Source organism: Phoca vitulina, unplaced genomic scaffold, assembly GCF_004348235.1.
Source record: "Phoca vitulina isolate PV1807 unplaced genomic scaffold, GSC_HSeal_1.0 scaffold46, whole genome shotgun sequence".
In the NCBI taxonomy this organism is placed as follows: Eukaryota; Metazoa; Chordata; class Mammalia; order Carnivora; family Phocidae; genus Phoca; species Phoca vitulina.
Genome location: NW_022589749.1, coordinates 33,165 through 51,563, shown reverse-complemented (window position 1 = coordinate 51,563; position 18,399 = coordinate 33,165). Strand labels below are relative to the sequence as shown.

At 48.6% G+C, this 18,399-nt stretch overlaps 1 protein-coding gene across 1 annotated transcript; it reads right to left on the bottom strand.

Moving 5' to 3' along the window:
• Positions 1–724: 724 nt before the first annotated feature.
• OASL (2'-5'-oligoadenylate synthetase like) lies at positions 725–13,897 on the bottom strand. The gene is made up of 6 exons (XM_032431534.1): positions 13,478–13,897; positions 10,057–10,339; positions 8,750–8,925; positions 5,578–5,819; positions 3,096–3,243; positions 725–1,759 (listed from the first exon to the last, which is right to left on the bottom strand). Exons 1-6 carry the CDS (start codon positions 13,673–13,675, stop codon positions 1,259–1,261), a joined length of 1,548 nt encoding a protein of 515 aa, XP_032287425.1. The 5' UTR covers positions 13,676–13,897; the 3' UTR covers positions 725–1,258.
• Between the last annotated feature and the right edge of the window lie 4,502 nt (positions 13,898–18,399).

Sequence of the window (18,399 nt, the reverse complement as noted above, 5' to 3'; positions counted from 1 at the left end):
TTGATGAGGAGAATGAGACCTACAGAGGAGAAGGAATTGCCTAAAGTCATACAGGGAGTTAATGACAGAACCAGCACTGGTTCCTAGGCTTTGATCCAATGTAGTTTCGATATTATCCATTTGTTCAGTAATTACCAAATTCTTCTAGGCATGAGAAACACCATAGGGAACTTGTTAAAATTTGGATTGTTGTGTCCATCAAAAATTAACGAAAGGAGGGCGCCTGGGTGGCTCAGTCTTGGTTAAGCATTTGCCTTTGGCTCAGGTCCTAATCCCAGGGTCCTGGGATCTCCCCTCCCCCCCTCCCTCTCCCTCTCCCTCTCCCTCTGCTCCTCCCCCTGATCCTGCACAGGCTCTCTCCCTCTCTCTGACAAATAAATAAAATCTTTAAAAAATATATTTAAAAAGGAATCAGGGCAAAGGGGAGGGGGGGAATGAAACTTTTTATTGGGTGAATGGAGTAAACCTGATCACATGAAGTGCTCTGATGATAGAGGTACTGTTCTTTTCCTAATATCCTTGGACCATTATGTACTGTTTGTGTGTGTGCATCAGGAGTTGAGAGAGTTGTTTTACGCTTCATCCTCCCCGTCCCTGACTTTGCCTCCCTCCATCTCAGTTTCCCTGCAATCCTCATCTCCCAGAATTGGGAGGCTCAAATGATTCAGCAAGAATCACCAGGACAGCATTAGCACCCATGGGAAGAGATTAAGACCATCCAAAAGAGAATAAACAAAGGTTATTTATTCCCAGCTTCCTATTGCAAGGGAGTCAGCCACTGTCTCCTGCAGACTGGCAGAGACTCCAAGATAGCAAAAAGCTTTATAGTGGAAAAAAGAGAAGGCTTCAGGTACGTCCTGATTGAAGCTGTCGGCATGGGGAAGCAGTAGGTAGCTAACTAGAAGCAGGGCGTCCTCACTGTGATTGGTTAGGGGGCTTATTTGGCTTTTTCTGGTTGGTTCTAAGTTGGAAGTGAGGTGGAATTAGGGAAGCTGACAGTGACCAAGTCCTGACGATTCGGGGTTGACTGCTGCAGAGCTGGTGGTTTGGCTTCCCGGGCTGGGGGCTGCAGAGGTTGTGTGGGTCAGAATCCTGTCGTCCTATGTGGTCTGGCCATTGTCCTTTGTATACCAAGTGTCTCACATCCCTCCTCATTCTCCCACTGGCAGGGCTAGGCTAACTGTGTACAAAGCTGGTGAAGACATGGCACCTCCCCAGGGGAGAGCTGGAAGAAGTGGTTGATATGCCGAGTCCCGGATTAGCTGGGTGAAAATGGAAACCTTTCAGCTTTCTTCTTGGAGAGGATAAGAGTGTCACTGTCCTGGATCCCGTAGCTACACAAAGACAACCAATCCTGCAGGACTTGACCTTGGAACTCTAGCTGCTGCTGCTTTCTGGGCAGCCCCTGCTTGTCTTCAATCTGCTGCTTCAGGCCCAGGATGAAGCTTTTGGGGTCAATGGCATAGGTGTGGCTCCCCGCATCGTCATTCTTCACAAAGACCTGGATCTCGAAGGAGGTGGTGTCCACCAGACAGAGGCGAATGTTGGAGAAGATGCTGTAATCGGCCAAGCAGCACTGGCTACTGAGGAGCTGTCGCTTGCCACCAGGCTCCTGGAAGGACAGATGCTGCAGGCCCAAGGAGTCCCGGGTCTGCCAGATCTTCTCTTGAACCTTCTTTATGGGCTCGTAAGGGTTCACCCTAAGGATCAAGTCTGAGTAACCCCACTGTTTTACTGTCACTTGGATGTCTCGTGCCGCCTGGAAGGAAGAGAAGAGGGAGAGGGGGTTAATTCCACACTCCGCTGCCTGACGTGCGAAGGTCCCCCTCACCTGTCCCCATGTTTCCAACAGCAGCAACACATTTGGGTTGTGCCGACCACCTTCCAGGCCCTGTACTGGGCGCCTGTCACACTCTTCTGAATGCCTTTCATTCTCACACCAGCCCTATGAGGTTGGTTCCTATTATCCCCTTGTACAGATGAGGAAATTGTGGTTGAGCAGGGTTAAGTGACCTACTGACCGTCAGGGAGGTAGTGAGGAGCATAGCAGGTATTTGAACCAAGGTCGGTCAGACTCCAAAGTCTGTTCTTTGCCACCACCAGAGGTCATGCTCAAGGGTCTGGGAGTCTCTGGTGGCTGAAGAACAGCACCTGGAAGGTGCTGGGGAGGGCTGGACCCCTAACTGATCTTTTCCAGAACGAATATAGGCCCAGAATTCCCATGTCTTCTGATGTTTCAAGATAAACATCTTTGCACAATGGTTTTCATATTCAGGAAAAATCCAGAGGCATATACTTTTCAGTGTGTCTGTGGGCCTCACTTGGCTGGTGGGCCCCACAAAGACCTGGCCTGGGCGTAAATCCTGGCTCTGCTCTTTGCAGTGTGATCTTGGTTAATTCACATAACCTCTCTGAGCCTCGGTTTCTTCATCTGTAAAATGGGGATGATAACATTCAAGATAGTGATAATAAAAATACTTGACTCTCTGTTTTACACACTTGTCCTGGGGCAAGTGCTTGACAAGTTACTAAGTATGATAGGAATAGAATAAAATTGATTATTATGATCTTTGTACAGTAGGTTTGCCATTACATAATAGTATTATTTAGCATTTTTTGTTCCCCGAGTAATTTCCCTGGCAATTCTTTTCTTTCTAGCAGTTTCGTGCAAATTTGTTTCAAGGGCTTGCTTCCTACCAAAATCCAGTGAGTTCTTTGAGAGTAGGAGCCATGTTTGACTTCGGCACCACGGCTGGTTGTCCCCACCAGCCCCCAGTGCTGGCACAAAATAGCTGCTGAATTCACTTGCCTGGCCTCAGCTCATGTGCTCCGTGATCGGGAGCATGACCGATTCTCCAGTAGGTTATGGGAAAGAGAAAGAAAAAGGAGAACATGACTTTGAAAGGAACCGATCTGAGGCTCAAGAGGGTTGCAAAATGCCCCCAAGTTCACAGAGCTGCTGGGTGTTGCAGCCAGGCCTGTCTGGCTCTAAAGCCTTGTTGGCGCCATCGACACAGAAGGTAAATAGGTAAATTCTGTGCAGTTACCTCCTTCTGAGCTTCAAGCCCCTGACAGCCCCATGGAGGAGGCATTACCTTCACGGTCCAGCTGGGGACCGGGTTCTCCTTGTTGTCATAGCAACAGTTATGTTTCAGGCAGTGGCAGGCCCTCTGAGCGACTATGTCCCATCTGTACCCTTCGGCCACATTGTGGGTGGGGTCAGCTGGATCCAGGATGATGGGCCTGCAACACAGGGAGAGGGTTCCCAGGCTCTTTCCGGTCTGGAGGCCAGCAAGCCAGAAAGAAGCCTACTCAAGCAGTCATCTAATCAAACCACTGAGAGTATGCTGGGTCCAGAGCCCTGGGGCCGTCAGTCCAGGAAGGCCCAAGAACATTGCTGGAGAGGAACAGAATGGGGATGATTATATTTCCAAGAATTCCTTTTCGGCATGTGGAGTGTTGAGATCCCCAAGGGCATGCTGTAGCCATAATAGATGCCCGCTCAGGCAGGCGGGGCCTCTTAAGTCCACGGCTTTTGTTTTGCCGAGCAGGATACATATGTAAGTTTGAGGCCAAGGCTGCCGAATTGCTTTGGATAATAGAAACACCACCACCAACTACTGATAGTTATTGAGGCACTGGGTCAAGCCCTACGTGAATTAACCTGTTTTAATCCTTATAACAATTCTAAGAGGGAGAGACTATTGGTTTCTTTTTTTTTCTTTTTTTCAGATTTATTTATTTAAAAGAGAGAGAGAGCGAGAGAGCAAGTGCATGTGCAGGGGGAGGGGTAGAGGGAGAGGGAAACAAGCAGACTCCTGCTGAGTGAGAGCCTGATGTGGGGTTCAATCCCAGGACCTTGAGATCACGACCTGAGCTGAAATCAAGAGCTCAGCTTAACCGACTAAGCCACCCAGGCGCCCCGGGAGAGACTATTGTTATTGCTGTTACTGTTGTCCCCATTTCACAGATAAGGAAACTGAGGCACAGACTTCTCTAAGTTCTTACAGCCAGCAAATGGGTATTCTTTTTTTTTTTTTTAATATTTTATTTATTTGACAGAGAAAGACAGCACAAGCAGGGGGAGCGGCAGGCAGAAGGAGAAGGAGAAGCAGGCTCCTTCGCTGAGCAGGGAGCCCGATGTGGGACTCGATCCCGGGACCCTGGGATCATGACCTGAGCTGAAGGCAGTTGCTTAACCAACTGAGCCACCCAGGCGCCCCAGCAAATGGGTGTTCTTACCCATCTGGTCTGCTTCAGCAGAGAAAGTTTGGGCTGCTACCAAGTGTGGCCAGGTGACCCAACATGTAGGGCCTGGGCCCAATGAGTAGACTGGTTCCCTCTGGGGTTTGGACCAAGGATGATGGAGGTCCCTCATCAAAGAGAAGTAAGAGGGGAGCAGGGCAGGTGTGGGGAGAGAAGCAGAGGCTTCTCAGAGGAAAGAGGGCATGTGGACCATGAGAGGGAGTGGCAGAGAAAGGGGCTGTCTACAGGTTAGCCTCAGGTCCTGATGGTTTTCTAACCTCAAATTTCTGGGCATCGTTATAATAAATCCTCTCTTCTCCAGGAGACTGGGTTTTTCTTCCTTGTTAAAAAAAAAAAAAGGCCCAACATTCATATAAGGGAACAATAAATATTCTTGGGATACTGCTTGCACTGACCTAGAGCTTCTAATATAAAGAGTTGTCTCAGGTTGGGTTTCTCCAGAAGCAGATCCCAAGAGAAGGATTTGAGTGCCAGTGGCTGATTCAGAAGGACAGGTCAGGAAGTACCAGTAAGGGAGTGGGAGAGTGAGACAGGAAGGGAAGGACACCGATGAAGGGTTTGTATTGAGGTGATTACCACTGTGGGCAACTGGAGGTTGATCCTACCGCAGGGGCTCTGGGAAACAATGTAGCACATGTGACCCAGAGAGAGTCCTTCCATCTGAGATGGGAGGGAGCTGGGGTATTTATCCACCAGCCTCCACCAGCCACTGGGGGAGGCTGAAAGCCCTCAGGCAAAGGGACACAAGTGTTGACTGCTGGAGGTTGAGCCAGCCTTCACATAAATGGTGACGATCCAGAGGTTGGGGATGGGTGCTGGGGCTACATAGACCTACATGCACTACAATAGTGAACATTTCTCTGGCATCTACCATAGACCAGACACCGTAGGCCCTTTACATATTTCTCTGACCCTTACAACAGCCTGCATTATAGGTGCCACTTAACTCCTGTTTTGCAGATGAGGAGCTGAGGCTCACAGAGCCGAGAAAAAGGCAGAGCTGGGATGAAACCTGGCTCTCCGTGATTCTTTCCACGTTTCCATGCTGATGCTAGAATGCACCGAAATGGGCTTTTGGAAGCAAGAGAGCTAAGTAAGGTGGGGTTCCTTAAGGTACAAGGAGACGGCTTACAGCCCTTCAGCCCACCCGGTGATTTTGAAAGGCGGCCAACTTAAGATGGGTCCCGTGTTGGTCTGAGATGCCGGTACAGTTCTACTACTTGATAAAGCCCACCCATTAAATGTAATACCGCCTTTGCCTCTGGTCTTTCTGTTCTCTGTGAGATGTAGCGGACACAGGGGGCCCAGTACCTGTCTCTTTTGAGCTGTTTTCTGACAAAATCCTTGATGACTGGGTTCTGGAATGTGTAGTACTTGGTCCAGTAGATGCAGAGGAACTTATACTCCTGGAGTAGTTCCATCACAGTGGTGAAGCCTTTGTCCAGCCTGAAATTCTCATTTTCCTGAGTACCCATCTCCCAGGCGTAGATGGTCAGCAGCTCGAGGGCATAGTTAGGGGGCAGCGCAGCCCTGGGGCACTTGGCTTTCACGTACTGTTGAAAGAGACAGGAGAGACCCCAAGATCCTGTGTCAGGATCAGAGTGGACCAGAAACTGGATGGACCAGAAACTGGAAAATTTCCAACTTCTTGTCTCAGCTCTGCCACCTGCTGGCTGTATGATCTTGGCCACTCACTTTCCCTTTCTGGCCCTAAATGGTTTCCCTGTTTTAGAATTAAGGGGCGGGGCACCTGGGTGGCTCGTTTAGCGTCTGCCTTTGGCTCAGGTCATGATCCCGGAGTCCTGGGATTGAGTTCTGGGATCGAGTCCTGGGATCGAGCCCTGCATCAGGCTCCCTGCTTCTCCCTCTCCCACTCCCCCTGCTTGTGTTCCCTCTCTTGCTGTCTCTGTCAAACAAATAAAATCTTAAAAAAAAAAAAAATAGAATTAAGGGGCTCAGTTGGTCCAGCGGGTTTCAAACTATTCTTTTTTTTTTTTAAGATTTTATTTTTAAGCAACCTTTGCACCCAATGTTGGGCTCCAACCCACAACTCCAAGATCAAGAGTTGCACTCTCCACCAACAGGTGCCCCACGAAGTATGCATGACACAACTCCTGGAATCGACTTATGAAGAGGTGTCCCAAAGAGTGAGCGCGCTGGCCTCTGCCACTAGATCCCAGGCCAAGCAGCCCCATTTCTATCAATTTTACTGTACTGGGCTTCTGAAAGAGTTCCTTTAAAGAAAAGTCTTCTTAGCTGATAGAAAAAAAGAGCGGTGGGAGGCTTCCTATAGAACTTGGCAATAGCTGAGATTCTGTGGGGAACAGAGTGCTCTAGGAAGTATTTCTTTCTTCTCCATTGTATAGCAGCCGTGCTGTTTGGATGGGATTACCACCCCCCTCAACTCCAGGGTGGATCCTGACCCAACAGGGTCCTCAGCATAAACCTATTCTCCTCGCTAAGTGATTAGTTCAAGAGAAGCTTGTGACATAAGCTGGCTAAACTTGAGTGAAGCCCAGTTCTTTGGTTTGGTGGCCGAAAGAAGAGAAATCTCCTGTGTGTGGATGGGAGGGCAGGAATAGCTGTGGCCATTTTGCCATCATGAGGTTAAACCAGCCTGAAGTCCAAGGTAACAGAGAGAGAGAGAACCCAGGGTATTATAGGGAAACAGGCTTGGACATCCCACCAAACAGTGCCTGAAGCCCCCTTCCCACCTTTACGGGTTTTCACACACAAGCTGATAATTGTCCTTATTGTTTAAGTCAGTTTGAGTTGGTTTTTCTCTTACTTGCAAAAGAAAGCATTTTAACTGATACCAGTCACTTTTTTTTTTTTTTTAAGATTTTATTTATTTATTTGACAGAGAGAGACAGCGAGAGCAGGAACACAAGCAGGGGGAGTGGGAAAGGGAGAAGCAGGCTTCCCGCCGAACAGGGAGCCTGATGCGGGGCTCGATCCCAGGACCCTGGGGTCATGACCTGAGCCTGAAGGCAGACGCTTAAGGACTGAGCTACCCAGGTGCCCCGATACCAGTCACTTCTTGTCTAAAGAATCTTTCTAGGGGCGCCTGCGTAGGTCAGTTGGTTAAGTGGCCGACTCTTAATTTTGGCTCAGGTCATGATCTCAGGGTCGTGAGACTGAGTTCCACACTGGGCTCTGCCCTCAGTGGGGAGTCTGCTTGAGATTCTTTCCTTCTGACCCTCCGCCACGAACGCACATGTGCTCTCTCTCTCTCTCTCCAATCAATCAATCTTTTAAAAAAGAGAGAGAGAAACCATATGTGATCAAATTTTTGTTTTAAGGAGGAGGCTTGAACAGAAACAGAAGGGAGGGTTCTAGAAGCAAAGCTGATATATTGTCCTGTGGACATTACCAAAAAAAGGTGCCTATCACCTGTAGGAAGAAAACACTTTGCACTCTTAAACAGATGAAGCAAGCAAATGAATCATTCTGTGGAGTTCTAGTTCTCCAAAGGCACAAAACCTCGCATCATTTTCTGTAAGTGATTGACTTACCAACAAAACCAGTTTTATTCTTGGCTTTGGCAAATACTGATGTCTGAAGATATATCACAACCTCGGTTGATGTGATAATCGTGTAAGAAGAAATTGGTTCTTTTCCCCACCATAAACAGAGTAACTGTAAACTTATTAACCTTGGAAATTTTCTGATTTTGTTTTTTAAAGATTTATTTATTTATTTTAGAGAGAGAGACAGAGAGAGAGAGCGAGTGAGGGGGGAGGAGCAGAGCGAGAGTGAGAGAATCCTCTAGCAGACTCCCCACTGAGTGCGGGGCTCCACGCTGGGCTCGACCCCAGGACCCCGAGATCATGACCTGAGCCGAAATCAAGAGTTGGGCGTTTAACAGATTGAGCCACCCAGGTACCTCTGCTTTTTTATATATATATATATATATATATATATATATAAGAAAGCATCTTTTTCTCCCCCTTTCTAACTTTTGGGTTTGTTTCTGAGTCTTACATTCGTAAGTTTAGATGACTTCGTTCATGGGATATTTTGCACTGTACTTGGTACCATGCAAGCCATCACATGTGAAGTCTAAAAATTAGCTGTTACGGATATATTCACTCGGTAATGATCATGATAGGAACACAGCTATTTGTGGGCGAAACTGGTGTGGGTGCGATTAACGGAAACTTTGCCCTTGTCGGTCCTTAACCAGCTGACACTAACTAACATCCGGAGAACTCAATGAAGTCGATGCTCACCAGTAGAGACCAAAACTGGGGTGTTACCAACACTTGTGTCCTGGGAAATATTGTCTATTCCTTACTTTTCTCCTTCCTTCTCTTTTCCTCTTCCTCTTCCTCCACCTTCTCCACTATCTCACTTTACAGTTTAAATGATTAGCATTTTCCGCCCCCTCCCCCGCTACCATCTCCCCGCCTTGGTGCAGGTCCCTGGGACGGCAAATCAGGCCCAGCGCCCCCTCGTGCCCCCATCCTGGCAGCCCCCTCACCTGCAGGTACCAGTGCTTTACTAGGCGGAGGAGGCTCTTCAGCTTGGTTGGCCGATGTTTCACGAAATTTCTCTGCAGCTCGCTGAAGGATGGGGAGAAATTTCCAGGGTAACCGTGGGCCTCAATCACACTCACATAGACCTCAGGCTGTGGCTGAGAGTTGGAAACAGAAGGCTCTGGCGTGGGAGGGAGCAAAGGTAGAGAGTGGGGGATTTAGGAAGCTCCAGGTTGATAAGTGGTGGGGGGGCGGGGCCTGCTAATTCACTGGACTGTCTCCCCACGGAAACCGGACACCTCACAGTTTAAGAGAATCAAGGTTTGCCTTACTTGGTTGTCCTTCTGGAGAACCGAAAGTGGGCTTGCCATTCCCCAGGCCACTCAAGGACTGTTGTCCTCTCTCAAGGTCCCCAACACCCCAGTTTCCCTTAATGTCTGTTTGGGATTTCTTTCTCAGTGAGTGATTCCAACCTCCTGACACCAGGAGCAGAGAAGCAGGTCTAGATAAGAGAGCTGGACCCCTCAAGTGCATTTGCTGAAGGGCGTGCCTCCAGGGCATGCATCACTAATGCATGCGGGCACTCTCTTTCTTACCAAGTGGGATCCCAGTTCTGACACCTTCTCTACAAGGCCGATCCTGGCAGCCGCTCTAGGTATGAGAAGCTGGCACAAGATGAAACCTGATCCATCTGGGGTTGTAGCTCATACTGTTTACTCCAAACACTGAGGGCTCTTTGCCTGAGGACGAACTCAGCCAAGGGTGATGGGAAATTGGGGAATAAACATCCCACTTGGGATTCGGTTGAGGGGTACTCTGCGCTGTCACCTAGAGTTCTCCAGGGGCACGAAGCCCAGCGACTCGTGATGGTGACCTTGTGACGCTTCCTCCCTTCCCTGTCCCTCTCCCCTACTTCCCTCTCAGCATTTCCTGGGACTGCTTATCCTCACACCCTGTCTCAGGCTCTGCTTCTGGAAAAGCCCAAACAATGACAGGCCCCAGCACCCGTGATAAATGCCACAGAAGGGACCCCAGGTTCTGCTTCTAACACCTTCCCCTCTGCCGGTCTCATCTCCTCTTGCGATCATGTATTTATCCACGTGATTCTTTGATAAGTGTTTCCCAAATTGGGCGACACAATGACCTCAGTTGGGCCAGTCTTGTGTCCTGTGGTCGCCAAGCCCCCAGCTCAGGACGTGGGTTGAACAGATGACTGCAGGAGTCTGCATGTGGCCGTGAACGAGAAGTGAGGGAGTTCAGGCCTGCCTGGGATGGCAAGTGTGTGAGTCCGATGGGCTTCCCCTCCCCTTACCCAGGGCCCTGTAGGCAGGCACAATGGTGACAGTGATGGGCTCCGCAGTCCCCCTGGTCTGGATGGTGAAGACGAGAGCATCGGGGACTCCCTGGACGATTTCCACATCCTCGAGCCCAAGGGCCAGCAGATCCTGGCAATACCACAGCTTTTTCCGCATCAGATTCAGAATGGCTTGGTGGTGCTTGGCCTCTTGCTGGAAGCTGTGGAAACAGCTCAGGAACACCACCAGGTCCACCTCCAAGCTATTCCTGAGCGCTGTGCCGTTCCCGAAGGAGCCTACCTGTGGAACACAGAGCCCCGTCACCTGCGCCTGCCTGTGCTAAGGAATCCCTGATGCTCTTTACGTGAATTATCCCATCCAGTGCTCCCCACAGCCCAGAAGGGTAGGTGGATGGTACCAGCGTTCCCTCTTTACAGGCGAGAAAACTGAGGTTTCAAGAGAAGAAGTCACTCACCCAGGGTCACACACAGTGCGCAGCAGAGCCTGGGTTTGAACTCAGGCAGCCTGACTCCAAACCTAGGCAGCCTGACGCCAAACCTAGGCAGCCTGACGCCAGAGCCCAAGCTCCTTATTTATGACATTGTATTGCTTCTGAGATGGGGTGTGCTCACCTGCAGGGTGATGCCTCCTCCGAGAGACTGCTGATGCCTACTCCACAGGGTATTCTGAGCATTCCGTGCATCTGAGTCATTTCATGACATTAAAACGTGGGGAGCAGGATTGCCTGGTGGATAAGGGCCATGGGGCAGCCTGACTTTGACCCTGATTCTTGCCCTTGTTTCTCAGCTGTGATCCTTAATTGTGAGCCCTAATTCCTCATCTGCGAGATGAGAGTAACCATGGAACACGAGTCATTAGGTTCTTGCGAGGGTTAGGTAAGAGAAGGTGTGCTGGGGGCTTGCCATGTGCCTGGCATGCAGGTAGTCAGCCATGTGTCTCTCGTCCTCTTCTTTGTCTCGTTGACTTAGATCATCCCTGCTCTGCCTGGGATTCAGTTTCCCCATCTGGATGGAAGGAGCCTGAGCTGGATTATTTGGAAGTGGTCTATTTGATGTTCTGAGAGTCTAGACCTGCTCTCCAGCCCCTCTTGCCTCTGGTATACAAAGCCCTACAGCTCTCTGGCCTCCTGTCTTTCTCACCCCAGGTTGGGAGATGGACTTGCTAGCGACGACCCAGACCTCAGGATGGCTACCTCTCCTGGCCGGTGGATTGATTATAATCCCACCATCACGGGTTGAACACTCACGGTGTCTGGCACTATTGAAGGCCCTTTATGCACACAATATCTTTTAACCCTAACACCCACTGACTGAGGTGGGGACTAGTGTAATTGTCCCCAGTGTACAGATGAGAAAGCGGAGGCAGTAGATTCATGGCCAGGAGTCATAGTCATAATCAGATAAAGGGTCGGAAGACAAGGTGTGGTTCTTCTACCTCTTTCTTTCCCAGGCCCCAAGTCCCTGAGCCAGGCCCTGGTTCTGAGGAGGAGAAGTCCGCCATCTTTTCTTTCCCCTTCCTTTTGCATTCTCTTTCTGCACCTTCATTGGGCCCCAGCATTTGGCAGGGCTGGGGATGGAACCCTGTGTGTGGACGAAGGGCACATCCCCCTGAAAGCTATGCCTAGACTTCCTGCCTTTTTCAATGAAGACCCAGGCGGAGAAGAAAGAACATTCTAGAATAAGTTTCATGACTTGCTCTAGCCCAAATCTATTTAAACCCAACTCATTCAAGGATAAGTACTCATACATGTGAACCAGCCCAGCTCACCGGGTTTTTGTGGGGGTGGGAAGAGGGTTTAGAACCTGAATATAGCATTATTTCTCCTCTACCATTGCTTTGGGGGTATCTCTTTTATTTTATGGTTTTGGTGAAGGGGGGAGTGGCTATGGTCTGCAGGCAGAATTTGAGGGCTGGGTAAATACCACTTCCTGTCATCAAAACTGATTCTGTTGGTACCATCTTCCAGTCTCTGGACATCCCCCTTTTCATCCACTTCACCCTCAGGATTGTTACGGGTGGGATGGGCTGGGAGTATCTGCTGGACTCAGAGCAAGAATTTATAACAATGCTTTTGTTTGGCGCATTTACCATGTGCTAATCTTTTAGCCTACATTGACAAGGCTTTTGCTGGACAAGGAGGAAACGATGATGATGATGATGATGATGAGACAGAAGGTTTGAGAGAGGAATCTAAGATCACACAGCTGGGAAGGAAAGAAGTCAAGGTTCAAACCCTGGTCTAAATCCTATGGCCTCAGGCTCTAGGTGCTGGGGGTGGGTGTAAAGAAGGGCTGGGGACCTGAGATTTCTAAATCTTTCCCTGAGGTGGCTGGCCCTGCAGAGAGAACTAGAGCACTGGGCTGGGAGTCAGGCACCCTAATTCTAGTCCTGCCTTTGCCACTAGCTCACTGTGTGAACTTCGGACATCTCTCACCCCTTTTGTGCTTCAGTTTCCTTAACGTTTAAACGAAGGGATGGCTGAGACTGTCTGATTCTCTAGGGCCTTTCTAGCTTTGAACCCCTTGAATTTTGACTCTAGCTAGGACAAGCAGCAGCAGAAGGAAGGGTGTTGGGGAAAATCAGTGGGGGAAGCCTAGAGCACTGGCTGTGGAATAGATAGATCCTGGTTCAAATCCCAGCTCCACCACTAGCTGTGTGACCTTGGACAAGTCACCTTACCTCTCTGAGCTTCCATTAAAGAAACCTTCCTCTAATCAAAAACTTAAAACATAGAAAAATAGGAAAAGACTCCAATGAGCACTCATAAACCCAGCCAGTTAGATTCAACAAGTTTAAACTCCTTGCCACATTTGCTTCATCAAAACCACGTTACAGTAATTACAGATACCAAGGAACTTTGTCTCTGAATACTTTAGCATTTGTATCCAGCCAAAGAGAGCATTTCCCCCGGCCATAACCACAAAATTATTACACCTAACAAAATCAACAATGACTGTCTTCTATCATCTAATATCCAGGCCATATTAAAATTTCCCTACTTGTCCCCAAACTGTATTTTATGGATGGTCTATTCACACCAGGGTCGAATCAGAGACCTTGCACTGCATTTGGTCATTATGAATCTTAAGGCTCCGAACCTCCATTTTGCTCATCTGTAAAATGGGAAAAGGATGGTGCCTACCTCACAGGGTGCATGAATTAGAGCTAGTGTATGTTAAGGGGTTAGGCTAGTGCATCCCAGAAAAGTGAATTATTATCATGAGTTTCCTTACCAGTCTTGTTCCGCTTAAGGCAGCAGTAGGGTAGGGTGCAGGCAGCTAGGTGGGGTGCCCTGACATGTCAGCAGCATGGGCTAAGGATAATGAGGCAAGAGGTCCCCAGCAACCTCTGGGATGAGGACTCTCACGCTGCCTTTTGCCTGGCCCTGCTCTGGGGATTGGAGGGGACCGATCTCACCTTGAGCACCTTGAGCACCCGCACCTTCTGGTCCAGTCCACAATCCCCCTCAAAGTGCTCTTCCCTCAGGAATTTTTGCACGGTCCACACAGCCTCCAGAAGCTCTTCTTTCTGCTCCCGGTGGGGCTGCAGCCACTGAGCCACGAAGGAGTCCAGCCTGGAGGCAGGGGTGCCATACAGCTCCATGGTCAGAGCCATCTCTGAGCCAGAGGACCACGGCAGCACAGATATATGGCCACACACCTACCCGGTTCCCTGCACACCCACTTCTTTAAGGGCGCTCTTCCTCAGCTGACCGCCAGCACCCTGGGGGGCAAAGGGGCCAGAGTGGAGAGGAAACCAGGAAGCGAGTGGGCTGACCTGGGTTCCTCTTCTTGGAGACCCTTTGCTGCGGCGGGGGCACTGAGGGACACTGAGTCCAGCTGGGAGTTCTGGAGCCACCTTAACAAGCTTGGCTCCCAGCCTAATCTTTTTGCTATCAGTTTCCATTCTCAGTTTTAGTTTCCCTTTGATGACATCCGGAAACTGAAACTGGCTTGAGTTTGGCCCTAGAGGAGGCAGGCAACGCTCCCAGTAGGTCAGAGTGGGATGGTATTCATCAAACCAGTCACCCCACTTTGTCATATGAAACTGAGGCTCAGAAAGACGGGGACTTGCTCATGGTCCGGTAAGGTTGAGCAGGGGGAAGCCAAGAGTCCAGAGTCCCTTAGAACAGACTTTCAATTCCAGTCTGCCCTTTGCCACACTCTTAACTTCTCTGACCCTCCCATAATTTATCCACAAAAATGGGGTTAGTAATGATACCCTACCCCATAGGTTGTTGTCCAGATTAAGCATGAGAACACTGAGCACAGAAAGCACTCAATAAATGCAAATACTATTATTCATTCATTAAATACCTATTGAGCACCTGCTAGGCACCAATGTGTTAAAAAGACAAAATAAGACGTGGTTCCTGTCCCAAGGGGCTCTCAGAACAGTAGAGGAGATGGACAAGAGACTCTGAGAGCCCAGTGTGAGCCTTAAAAGACTGGGGATCTGGCCAGGAGGAAGAGGAGGGCAGACCACAGACAAAGTAGAAGTTTGAACGATCTTGGTGTATGCCCAGGGATTCCGTTGTCAAATATGCATCGGCACAGAAGGTAAGGAGGAGAGAGGTGAGAGATGTGCCTGGACAGGTGGGCAGGGGTTGAATATTAGAGTGCCATCATTCATTCATGCAACAAGTATTTATTGAGTAGCTACTATGTGCCAGGCAGGTGCTGGGGATACAGCAGCAAATAGACAAAAATCCCTGCCTGCAGAGGGCTTACATTCTGATGGTGGAGACAGACCATAAACAGGATAAGTCAAATTGTAGTAAATAAGATGGTGAGAAGTGCTAAGCAGAAAAAATAAAGCAGGGCAAGAGGTTAAGATATATGGTGTGTATGTGTGTGCGTGCGCACACGTGTGTGTGTGTAGGATTGTTTAGATGTTCAGTCTCAAATAAGGTGGTTGGAAAGGCCTGAAAAGGAGATATTTGAGCAAAGACATGAAGGAGGCGAAGTGAGCCTTGTGTATGCCAGAGGGAAGACGATAATTCATGGCAGAAGGAGCAGCAAGTGCAAAGGTCCTGTGGCGTCAGTGTTGCCTGGTGGGTTTGAGGAATAACAGCATGGCTGGAATGGGATGACCAAAGGGAAAGAGTGCGAGGAGATGAGGTTTAAGTGGTAAAAGGTTGGGGGCCAAATAGTGTAGGATCTTGAAGACCATTAATTAAGACTGACTTTTACTCTGAATGAAATGGGGAGCCATTGGAGAGTTTCAAGCAGAGGAGTGAAATGGCCTGACCTTCATTTTAATGAGATCACACTGGCTGTGGGGTGGGGTGGGGGGGGGAGTTTAGATTAAAAGCAGAGGTTGGTGGTGGAGGTGAGAGGGGAGCAGGAGCTCAGTTAAGAAGCTACTGCAATAGTCCCAACAGGAGGGCGCCTGCGTGGCTCAGTTGGTTAAGCATCTGCCTTCAGCTCAGGTCATGATCTCGGAGTCCTGGGCTCGAGCCCCATGTCAGGCACCCTGTTTGGTGGGGACCCTGCTTCTCCCTCTCCCTCTGCCCCTCCCCCACCCCCTCCTCGTGCTCTCTCTCTCTCAAATAAATAAAATCTTAAAAAAAAAAAAAAGTCCCAACAGGAGATCTGGCAGCTTGGATCAGGATGGTAGTGGTGCAGGTAGGGAGAAGTTGTATGATTTAATTTTTTTATTATGGAAAATTTCAAACATAAACAAAAGTGGAATAATAAAAGGAACCTCTGTGGACCATCACACAGCTTCCACAATTATCAAACTGAGTAAGGAAAGGGTTAAGGTCTAGGTAGGGAGAGACAGGGAGCCCCTGACTAGGCTCTGAGACTATTCCTAGCAGGCAGAAGCTCTAAGACAGGGTGAACCAGAGATAAGGGCACAGACCAGACCACCTGGCCCCGGATGTTAGTGAGTAAGTTTCTTTGGCCGCTACAGTGTAATCACAGAAAATGACCAGATCTCAAAGAAATAAGTCATGAAGGGTGTTATCAATAGTCCTTGCTCAACCCAAGACGGCCCAAGAATCTCAAGGCCACAAGCTTCCTGGTCAAGTTTTCAATAAAAGACCAGCCCTAAAAACCCTCAGTGGCAACCGGTGCGGGACCCCTCTCACTCCTGAGAACTTTTTCTTTCCGTTCCTGCTCTCACCTTCACTTAATAAACTTTCACTTCACTTCAACCTTTTGTGTCCATGAGATTCATCCTTCAACTCGGTGAGACAAGAACCCAGCAATCCTGCAACAAAACTGCAGACAATCTTTCAATTAATACTCACATCCACATCTCCTCTCCCGTGTTATTTAAGCGGGAATCCTAGACGTCACATCATTTCGCTGCTTCTATTTTGAATATAAACAGGTCTTGCTAATGGATAGAATATGATGTGAGGACAAGACTGGACTCAAGGACCACTCCGAGGCTTTGGTCTTGACAACTGCAAGGATGGAATTGTCCTTAAGTGAGACAGGAAGGAAAGACTGGGAAGGGCACAGCGTAGAATACCTCTAAGCCTCAGTATTCTCATCTGTAAAAAGGGAGAGAGGGCATCATTCCTACTCTTCCACCTAAGTTTCCGGGCAGCTGTGAGGATAGGAATCCAATGACATCGTGTCGATAGAGACTTTTGGTGTCAATGCCATGCAGATGCACGGAATTATTAATTTACTGAGGAATAGAAAAAAAAAAATTATTGAGTTGCAGAAGCAGATCTTAGTCAAGGCTTTTGGGGCAAAAAAAATACCCCACCTACTCACATTCACTCAATGAGTAGGTGTTCATTCAATTTAGGTTGATGAAAGGATATAGGGGAATTTGATTTTTTAAAAAGCAGGCAGGTGTCACAGCACCCTGCAGTGTCTCTCTCTGGGGCTGTGTGAGCGCTTTTGATTCTCTCTTGCTTTGCGTGGCTCCATTCTCTGTGCGGGGGGAGGTATTTTTACTCATATGTAGACTTGAGCTTGGGCTGCTCTCTTCCGACCGCATTTCTGCTTAGACATTCACCCTCGTTTAACTATACCAGGAAGTGCTGTACTTGGTCCCACCCCCCAGGGCTCAAAATCTGAGAGGCTAAGTAAAACCAATAGATGGGAGTCTACGCTAGGTCAGCTGATCGCTCTTGGTCCAATTCGGTTTGGACAGATGAGTGAAGCTTTTGGGTCGGAGCATAGCCTGGTGTACCCACTACAGCATGGGGCATATATGGGTGAGTGTGGGCAATCAAAGAATGAGACACAGCAGGGGTCATCCCAAACCATGTGGTCTCCAAAATAGCATTGGACTGAGACCCTCACAAAGATAATAGGGAAGAATTCAAAGTCATTCTTTGGTTCATTCGTTTCTTCAGCAAGCATGTGCTGAACATGTGCACCAGGCGGGTAGCATTCTAGACCACGGGGACAAAAGAATAAGGCACTTGTCAAGTCTCATTAGACCAGGGAGACCTATAATCCAACAAAGGAACACAGTGAGGGGCCCAAGTGCTTTCACGGAAGTTTGAATTGGGTGTAGGGGCAGGAAATGACGCGGTTGGCTGTATGGGGCTTCTAGCAATGGTTCTCAAACTTGAGCACACACCAGAATTACTTGGATGGCTTGTTAAGACACAGATTGCTGAGCCCGACCACCAGAGAACCTGACTCAGGTAAATCTGGGATAGTTGTTGAGAATTTTCATTTCTAAGACATTCCCAGGTGATGTGCTGATTCTGCTGGTCTGGGGTCCATACTTGGAGAATAATGACTTAGAGCTTTGAGTGTTGACAGATGGAAACACGAGGGAAAGGGATAGTTGAGTAGGTCACAGTGTCACGATCCGGCCTTCAGTGCTCAGGAGCTGCAAGAGTTTGGGCACATCTGGTGTGTTTTGAGAGTGATGAGGAGAGATTGAGAAGTAAGCAAGGGCTCAATTGTCAAAGACCTTGAATGTCAAGCAAAAGAACTTGAACTTTATTCTACAGGTAATAGGAGCCATTGGAGGACTTCATGCAGGGATGAGTACATTCATATTTATGCTTCCGAAAATCACAGCGGTCTGGGTGGAAAGGGGTGGGTGGGGGAACAGAGCCATAGAAGTCTACATCATGTGCAGCCTGACCATGGGCACTCCTGGGGACCTGTGGCTTTGAAATGGGAGAGCTAGGTTCTTGTGTCACGGAGTTGAAGAATGAATCTCGCGGACAAAGGAGGGTGAGTAAAGTGATAGAGTTTTATTAAGCAAGCGTACAGAAAAAGCTCTCAGAGTGAGAGGGGTCCCGATGGGGTTGCCACTGAGGGCTTGTAGGCTGGTTTTTTTTTTTTTAAAGATTATATTTATTTATTTATTTATTTTTAATTTTAAAATTTTTATTGTTATGTTAATCA